Consider the following 10,196-nt stretch of genomic DNA (forward strand, 5'->3'; position numbering starts at 1 on the left):
TATTATCTTCCAGACTATTTGAACATGTACCCGATATAAGTGATAGATTTCCCATCAAAAACACAGACTTCATTTCAGTAAAATCAACTCCCATCCAGTTATTTTAAGTCATTACTTGAATGTAGCATGAAGGCTCCACTGATACAGCGACTACCTATAACTGAATCATTCCATTTTGGCTCCAATTCAAACTCATTACGATCCTGGGAGGACAGAAGGATTTGATTCGTCACATGTTCATTACGATAAGCAGGCGAAGATGTATAAATGTTATTGTATGTATTGCAACATGTAATACAGTAACACTATAAGTAAGGTGTGCTTGTGTGAGTGTGTGTGTGTGTGTGATGACACTGCATATCAACCTGGCAAACATGAACTGTTTTCAACATTACTTGAACTCATCTTGAATCTTATTATAATCATAAATCCACTTGACAATATGTATCAAATAATTAGCCTTGATTCAACAATAATTTGCCCTCCTTAAATGTAATTATAGTAATTATACATTTTTGGCTGACAAACCAATTTATCATCATTTAATCTTTGCCATAAAAACCTTTAATGGATTTTAAAGTATTATTGTAATTCGGTAAAATAAATTATTTTATTTTTTGCTGCCACATGAGAAGATCAATGCAAACTTTCTGACTCCATGTAAAGGTAGCATTTAGTTAATGAGAATATAGATTAAAATTGAATTAGTGATTATGATAATGTCAAAGATGTTAAAGTGTTCATGCCTTTTTTTTTATTTATTATTATTTATGATATTTTGACTTCAAGTCATGTGACTTTCTTCTGTTACAGACAACTGTGTCGAGGGGCTGCACATTTTTTTTCTTTGACGCATTTTCTGTCTTTTTGTTTGTTTACTGTTGGAAAATGTAACAGCTGTCTTTTTACCAAAGGAGAATATATTACAGAAAAACTTGATCCCCTGTCATAGAAAACTGGTTTTATTTTGTTTCAACATTTAACCGTAACACCTGAAATGATCCATTCACTGCAGCACGTCATGAAGAATGTAAAAAGTAAGAAAATTCTACTTTTAATGTAAAAATAATCCTCTATAGAAAGACAGATACAGATTCTTTCACAGATACAATAATTCTCCAAATCGTAACTCATGTCTGGCAATTTTTGTTGTATCTGCATTGGCTTTCAAATATCCAAAGTATGGGTTCAACATACTCTCTGTGTGGTTGTGAAATGTGGTCCTGAAGTATTACAACTTTATTTATTATACAAATAAAAAAATACAGAAACATTATCAAGTGTGTCTTGTCTTTTGAACTGACAAACAATAAAAAAAAACCTACTGGACTGCAGGACTGTGTTATCTTTGGAAACTTGATTAAGCCTATCAGCTCCATAAAACTCTCTCTGTACTTCTCAGTATGGCAGCGTTTACAAACTAGTGTCACCCCCCCATACTGCTCAGGAAATTCCAAGAAGCGCCCAAGAAATTGTTTCAGTTGTTGATTCTACTGCCAAGAAAAAAAACTTGGACGTACAGCAGAAAGTATAAAATCCATACTCAAACACCTCGCGTAGATGCGCCAGCAGTGTTGTTGTAATTACTCAGAATTCCTCATGGGGGGACAACAAAAGTTACACACTATAGCAAGTAAATTGAGTGAAATCAAGTGTGAGATGAGTGAGAGTTAAAAAGGTGAACAAAAGTAGTGTTTATTCAAAATAAACAAAAACAGCTTCAGTCGTCACATGAAAACAGAATGACTGATGGGAAAATGATACAAAAGTTCATCTCTTTTCGTTCTGGTCCTTTTCACAGTGATCAATCTTTGGTTTTGGGTCCAGTTTGTTTAGTGCACGAAAATGACCGATCGCGTACAGAATGATAGAAGTTTGCAGCAAAGTTGCACATATGTAAACATGATTAAGTGTTTAAATTAGGTAAACTCATGATCTGTATTTTTTGTTGTTGTTGAGAACAGACATTTGCTAATGTATGACATATTAACGCACTCTCACAATGGAGGTCAAAAACAATCAGGAATGGCCATTTACACAATAAATTACGACGTAAAACAGATGCTGTAGGAAAGGTGTGGAATGTTTTTGCGTTTAGGTTTCCGTAATAGAAGACTCTAACCCAAAACTCAAAATCATGTTCAACACTTATTTTCTGAGTTTGAAGATAAGTGTTGAGAGACGAGCCTTTCAGAAGTATCCTTGACGGTTCACACACAATATAGTAGCAGTAGTGTTGTTCAGCTGCGGTTTTTATTTCTTACTCACTTTCCTGTGAAATGCTAGTTCTTGGAAGGTGGAGAGAGCCCGCACTCTTTGCACGATTTCTCTTATTTTTGGCATTTTAAATAAGGCACCTTTAAAGCAACAAGGCCCAGAGAGCTGACAGAAGGCACAGGACTCAAAGAGCTAACTGGAGACCTTTATGGCAGCATTCCTATAGGTCTGCTACCACGAGGACATTAACAAGCAGAATGTTTGCTATTTGCGAATAACTTACTTATCTACAGTAATGTGATTTAGTGTGTGTGTGTGTGTGTGTGTGTGTGATCAGGTGAGCTCAGTCTGTTTGGTTTGTGGAAGCAGCAGAGCCACCAGTCCTCCGGTCAGCAGCAGAGCAGACACCATGAGGACGGGCACGGCACAGTTGGAGTCCACCAGCTTTCCAAAGACTACGTTTCCCATGATTGCTGCCACCCGCCCCACTCCTGTGAAGAAGCCCAGAGCAGAAGACCTGAAAGGAGAGAAGACAGGAACAACAGCATGTGAGCTATTTATCCTTAAAAACAAGTACATTCAAGTCAGTTTTTTTTTACCAATTTATAGCACATTTAAAACCACCTCAGTTGACCAAACTGCTGTAGAGGCCAGAAACACAATAAAACAGAGCATAAATGCACACTTTACACAAAACTGTAAAGAGGTCAGCTGATGTATTTCAAAAAATGCAAATTAATGATTATCTGCTGAACAATCACTACCACATATACCTTCTACTTGTACCTGTCTACTTAAAGGTGCAGTGTGTAATATGACATCATCAAGAAAGTTCTACAAAGTTCTAGAATGCAACGCTCCCTGGGTAACCCCAACCTTTTCGAATAATAACAGAAGCTACAGTGGCCTTCAAGGACAAGAACAATTCTAAATTTTAAACAATGCACCTGATGACATTCCAACTATGACACTTTCAAGATGGCTGCACTAGGCCTTGGTCCAAGATATGCAGAAATATGGACATATATGAGACCCTTACTAAGGGAAAAATAAATAATTAAAAAAAAATGTTTCAGCTATTATGCACCAAATTAAATGTACTTATGGATATTATAATTACTTTCTACAAAATCTGCTGGGAAATAAAACCCAAAATTCTACACACTGCAGGTTTAATGTTTACGATGTGGACTATCTAAAATGCCATGTCCTGGTTTAAATGCTTTAGAAATACACTGCAAAATAGTATTATTATTTTTTTATAGTATTATATTTATTCATAGTTTTTTATTTAGTTAATTTCCAGAGCAGTTACCGGAGGTGTGTGGGGTAGAGTTCTGTTCCCACCACGTCCAGGGCGTTCCAGCCGATCACAGACACTCCGCTGAAGACACAGGACAGGATCAGACTCTGCACTTTGGTTTTGACCTCATAGATCAGGAAGACGCTCAGACTGGACACCATCAGACTGCAGGCTGGAGATACAACAATGAGAATTTGGGGTTAAACATCATAAAAAGTAACCTCTTCCTCTTGAATTTTGGGTTTTATTTCCTAGCAGAATTTGTAGAAAGTAATTATAATATCCATAAGTACATTTAATTTAGTGCATAATAGCTGAAAAAAAAAAATGTAATTATTTTTTTTCCCTTAGAAAGGGTCTCATATATATCCATATTTCTGCATATTTTGGACCAAGGCCTAGTGCCGCCATCTTGAAAGTGTCATAGTTGGAATGTCATCAGGTGCATTGTTTAAAATTTAGAATTGTTCTTGTCCTTGAAGGCCACTGTAGCTTCTGTTATTATTCAAAAGGGGTGGGGTTACCCAGGGAGTGTTGCATTCTAGAACTTTGTAGAACTTTATTGATGATGTCATATTACACACTGCACCTTTAATTAACTAGTTTTCACTCCTTTATTTATAAACAGAGATTAATTACACAACAATATAGGATAAAACCAGCATTAAAAAAAAACCTCTTAAAATAAAAATGGGGGATGAAAAAAAAGTAAATTGTAAAAGACTGGAACGTGAATCAATGCACACAATCACAATCACATCTCCTCATTTAAATCTTGACACCATTGTAGAGACTCGGACTCACACAGTAGAGTTTTCCCTCCGGTGCTGTCCATCATCAGAATGGTGAAGATGTTTCCGGGTAGGTTTGATGCAGCGACAAGGAAGCCCTCCATGTACACTGTCAGACCAGGGACCACATACAGGCAGGTTAAATGAGGACAAGAAGAGGAAACATGTGTTTATTCATTTTCTATAGCAGGGTAATACTGCAACATGAATATTTTTTGTAATCACATAAAACACACCTGCCGTCTTGACCGGATAGCAGCTGTGGTTGTCGCGTACAGACGGGCGTGTCACATTGGCGCAGGGCGAGCCACCATCTTCCATTTTGGAAAACAGCTCCAGGAACCACATCCACAGCCCGTAGTAACTACACACATATAAAAAAAAAATAAGTCAACAACTCTGTCCAGCCAGAAGGTGAAACTAACTTTTTGAATCTGACTGTTAAAATGAACACCTTTTGGGCAGTTTTTGCAGCTAAGATTGAAACATGATTTATGTTGCTGCCATTCATAGCCGCAGAGCTGCCTGCTGTAGATTTATTACATCAGCTAAATGGAGTCACACACACACGATAAACAGTCGCATTTCTCAAGTCGGACACTTTCCCCACTGGCTGCTTAACATAAGATAAACACAAAGGATAACTCTACTTTCAGGACAGAGGGAGAGGGAGAGAGAGAGGGAGAGAGAGAGACTGAGCGAATGAGTGTAGTCGTGCAGATGTGGTTTCTCACCCAAACGAGATGCAGTAGAAGATGATGAGCAGAACGATGCTCCTGGATCTGAGTGGAACTCTAAACATCTGTTTAATGGGCCTCAAACCCTGAAAATAACATTAATAATATATAACTATAAATATTGTTATCGTAAACGGATTAAGAGATAATTTTTAGTTTGAAAATATTAACTGTTGTTGCACAAGTGATTACTAACTGGGCAAAATGGATAAGTGGCCTCAGCGGCCCTTGAAGTCCAGTCTTACTGGTTTGTGCTTTTTCTGTATGACCAATATGCTTGAGAATATAAACATCTACTGACCCTATAAGGGATCTAAGGAGGGTACTGCTCTAATGAACCTATTAAATAAAATACCCAAAGAGTAAAGCTGGATATATAATAGCAACAGAATATGTTTGGTTTGTTTGGTTTGCAGACAAAACAAAAGACATTTGAAATTATTTTGACGATTTACTGACATTTTACAGAAAAAAACAATTAGCCGATGCAAATAGTATTTAGTTGAAGCTAGTAATCACACTTGATCACTAATATGGAAGGGGAATGGGGTGTGGGGGGGTGGGTAACAACGGTCGAGCAGGAAAGTCTGTCATTCATCCCTGTGCAAGTCCAGTCAAGTGGATTTGACTGGACTAAGGTTTGTGCCATTACCTTTTTCAAAACACAGGCCAGTCTTTCTCTACGTGAACCATGAGTTTTGGTCTCCTCTAGTTCTAGTTCCCCTCTTTGCTTGGAGCCGGTACACAAACGAAAGACCTTCAAAAAGAGTTCTGAATTAGAATTTACACAGTTGGATTATTATACTGTAGAACAAAGGAAGTAAGCTTTTAGAGAACTTGGAACAAACCAGATACAAATAATTAACACATTCATTACAAATATCACTTCTGTGTATATGCACTTTTGTGTATATTTTTGGCACCTTTTCTGTGTATTCACTTTCATGTACTGCCATTTGTGTTTTGTTTTTTTCAGTTCATACAATTTCTTAGACGTCATTTACATCACTTTGGTTTGCTACATCCGTTACTAAATCTTTCCCCAATTTACTCCTGCATTTGATCACTTTTTGATTAAGCTAAACACATCACCATCACACACCAAACAGTGATAAAAAAAAAAAAAAAAATCATAAGAGGACTATGAGAACAATTTAGTTCATACCGGGAATTCCATTCCTTTACCACGCATGTTCAGCTCAAACATCACTCGGAAAACATTGATTGCCTCTTTCTCCCGGGCAGCCTGGAAAAGACGGGACAAATATCTTACAAGTAGCTAATGAGGAAAAACAGTTTTTTTAAGATGATATTAATATCCAACATTAAAACCTGTATAGGTCAGAAAAGATGGAAAAGCATGATAGGTCCCCATGTAAATACCTCCATGAGAAACTTGGGGCTTTCGGGCATGAGCAGCTTGAAGAGGAGGGCCGAGGTGAGGCTAGGAATAGAGCACAGAACCACAAACAGTCTCCAGCTCTGGAAGTCCAGCCACCCCAGGGAAAAATGGGCCCAGGTTCTGGGAATCACCAACCAGGCCAAACCTGCAGATAGAAAGACATTAACACATCGTCTTGTTTTGATAAAGCCTGCAGAGGAGGTTCATGCTTTTACCCCAAGGTTTGTACGTCTTAATCTTTGGGTTTGAAATATGTAGAGAATGTTTTGAGATATTTAAGACAAGAATAAACTGATTAAACTTTGCAATGATCTAACTCTGGAATTTCTGATTTTTTTTTAGCTAAAACAATGAACCAAGGGAACAGTCACCATCTTGAATTAATATTTCCAGATATCTTTGTAGTGAGTAAAAAAGGTAACTTGCTGCAATCAAACCACAGTCACTTTTACCCTGTAATTTTGTCTTTACATTGTCAAGCAACAGCCAATATAATGACTATGCTATTGGGTTATCTATGGTAGTCATGCATCTTCCCACCTGCAGCCAGTATGTTCCCAGCCATCCAGAAAGTGGCCAGCCCGCTGATCATGGCTCCTCTCCTCAGTCGAGGAATAAACTCTGAGAAGTAGGAGAAGATGACAGGGATGGAGCCGCCAACCCTGCACAGCCAAAGAACATTTAATTTTATTCCTGAGCTCTCGATTGTGAATAACTCTAAAGTCAGTTTTGCTCAAAGAGTGTTTGTGAGTCATTTTGCGCACACCTAAAAAGGGATTCAAGCCATTTCTGTTTAGTCCTTTTCCAGAATATCCTTAATGAAGGAACATGCAGGTGTTGTAAGGATAAAAACTCTGACCTGTTGGTTGCAGGTGACGATCCATCTAAGCCCTGGCTGACACATAGTTTACTGTATTGTGTGTGCTGCTGTCAGCTAAATAACTACATAATTTTTTTTTTTTTTAAAACATGCAAATCCTGAGCTCACCCGATGCCGCTGACGAACCGCAGCAGCAGAAAGAGCCAGAACCACGGAGCCACGCTGGCCAACGCTCCAAAGAACCCGTTAACCGTCAGGGACACGATCAAGACCTTACGACGGCCCCTCTGGTCGGCCAAGTATCCCCACATGTAGCCACCCACCATCATTCCTAGCACACAGTAAATACAAACAAGAGTGAAACAAGACTATAGTTGGACACTTGCATTTGCATATTAAAAAACACAATTTCTGGCAATATTTGCTGCACCAACATGTGTGCTTGTGTCCAGGTTTTTCATACATTCAATATTTTGACTGAATCAACATTTTACAGAGGAACGAGAAAGGTGCCATCCACCCCTGGTGATGGTGGGTGTTTAGATTTCTTGTGTTATTGTTATAAGAGGCCATTCTCCATTTCTCAGAACTAACAGTGATGTTTTCAATGTGCTTGTTGTGTCTGATTAACAGTCCAGAACAAATATATATATTGAATTTACTGTCATATGTGACAAAGAAAAGTAGTAGAAGTTGTAGCATCAACTAACAAACTAATTGCATATTAACTTTCAGTCGCTCGACCACAGCTCACGATATGAAAACTGATTTATTGATGATAGCTATTCACCGAGGAAGATGCTGGCAGTGAGCATGCCCATGTCTGAGGAGCTGAGCTGTAGATCGCAGCGCGCCGTCGGCAGGAGAAAAGACACACACAGAATCTCCACGGCATCGCTGGCGTTGGCCCAACCACACACCACCAACAGCAGCCAGTGGAAAAGACCAAAACCTGAGAGAGCATAATACAAAGACAGAAGTGAAAGAATCAACTGTGGTTTTTGTTGAGCTATTTTGGGAATATTTAACCATAATTTAGTCCAGTGCGTGCATCTATTTTGATCAGAAGATACTGCAATGTAGCAAATAACATTACACTTTTTTCAAAATACTCAATAAATATGTCAGGATCATAGACTGTATATAAAAAGGTCAGGATGGATGTGAAAAAATAAATAAAAATAGAATAAAACTGTACTGTGATTAAGTAACTAAAGTTGATAAGAGTTATTATAATGTGTTCTTACATTCCACCACTGCTTATGATGTTCATGAGCAACACAAACATTTAAACCTGCAGTGTGTAGAATTTTGGGTTTTATTTCCTAGCAGATTTTGTAGAAAGTAATTATAATATCCATAAGTACATTCAATTTAGTGCATAATGGCTGAAAACAATTTTTTTAATTTTTTTTTTCCACTTAGAAAGGGTCTCATATATGTCCATATTTCTGCATATTTTGGACCAAGGCCTAGTGCCGCCATCTTGAAAGTGTCATAGTTGGAATGTCATCAGGTGCATTGTTTAAAATTTTGAATTGTTCTTGTCCTTGAAAGCCACTGTAGCTTCTGTTATTATAGGAAAGGGTTGGGGTTACCCAGGGAGTGTTGCATTCTAGAACTTTGTAGAACTTTCTTGATGATGTCATATTACACACTGCACCTTTAAGCAAAAAGTAACAACAAAACAGTTGGTGAGGGCTTTATAATACCTGCTTTCTCTACTGCTTCCTCGAATGTTAATCTTCTGTCTTCAGTCCCACCAGAATTACATGTGATGTTGGATAAGCTCCTCTCGAAAATTATTTCACCTGAAAAGCAGCAAAAAGAGGTCAAATGAAAAATAGGATCCAGATACAAATATTTAAGATATAAAAGATTTAGATCTTCATGTTGTTAAAACATTTATCAAGCCACAAAATTGGAAATTATAATGTGAAAGAATAATGATAGTTAAGCCGTCTGTCAAACTCGACACCTCATGTACATGTAGAAGAAAATGTCACTGTAGATAACAATTATCTTTGTGCTTTGGACTGTGGAGCTTGGGGGAATTGTTGTGAAGGCCATTTTCACAACAATTTTCACTGACATTCCTTGAGTCTAAGGAAATGGCAACTGAGTACATTTTCATGAATCAGTAGTTGCTGTTGTTTCTCTGTAATTTGTTGATAAAATAGTTCTTAGCATCAGCACAGCAGTGTACACCGTTTTACCGTTTACACTTGAGAGAACAATGAGCTAATAGTAAATGTTTGCCCAATGGCCCTGTGGTGGAAGTGAAGGAGGAAGTATTAAGTGTCTCTATTTGGATAAAAGGAACAATACAACAGCATGACAATACTACAAGTTTGGTAATGTAATTGTGTATTTTAAAAGCTATTTATGTTTTGTTGATGTGAATCTGAAAAAAGTACCCAAAGATGTCAGTAAATGTAGAGTTGTAAAAAGTACAATATTTCCCTATGAAATGTAGTAAATGTAATAAAATGAAAATACTTGAAGTGATGTACAGTACCTCAAAACGGTATTTAAGAAAATGCAATTGGTTACTTTGCACGACTGCCAATAGCTGAATCTATTTAATGCAAATTAAGAGTTTGAGATTCTGGTGTGATGTTGCACACCTGTTACAAAAATAAACCTGCATTGTGTCCCTTGAAACTAAATAACATGTCCTGTGTGTTTGATTGCTGAATAAGACAGCGGTAGTAAGAAGCTCGCTGTTTCTGGTTGGTTACTCAATTAAACCTCAGTTTAATGATGGAGTGGCACAACTTTACTTTACCTTCATCCGAGTCCAGCTCGTCCTCACCGGTGAGAAGCGGCTCTAGCGCCTCTGATTCTCCGGTATTCACGTGACGAGACATCACCCCAAAAGTAGTGGGACGTCTCTCTTTAATAATTTGGGGCACCAACCGAGCAA

The 10,196-nt window shown here is 37.8% G+C and overlaps 1 protein-coding gene across 1 annotated transcript; it reads right to left on the reverse strand.

Moving 5' to 3' along the window:
* Positions 1–1,670: 1,670 nt before the first annotated feature.
* Positions 1,671–10,186, reverse strand: sv2 (synaptic vesicle glycoprotein 2). The gene is made up of 13 exons (XM_080028218.1): positions 10,059–10,186; positions 8,983–9,081; positions 8,061–8,222; positions 7,439–7,601; positions 6,991–7,112; positions 6,432–6,595; positions 6,214–6,294; positions 5,701–5,805; positions 5,046–5,134; positions 4,548–4,675; positions 4,325–4,420; positions 3,533–3,692; positions 1,671–2,734 (listed from the first exon to the last, which is right to left on the reverse strand). Exons 1-13 carry the CDS (start codon positions 10,138–10,140, stop codon positions 2,551–2,553), a joined length of 1,635 nt encoding a protein of 544 aa, XP_079884344.1. The 5' UTR covers positions 10,141–10,186; the 3' UTR covers positions 1,671–2,550.
* Positions 10,187–10,196: the final 10 nt, after the last annotated feature.

Source organism: Ammodytes marinus (genome assembly GCF_949987685.1).
Source record: "Ammodytes marinus genome assembly, chromosome: 5".
Taxonomy (NCBI): domain Eukaryota; kingdom Metazoa; phylum Chordata; class Actinopteri; order Uranoscopiformes; family Ammodytidae; genus Ammodytes; species Ammodytes marinus.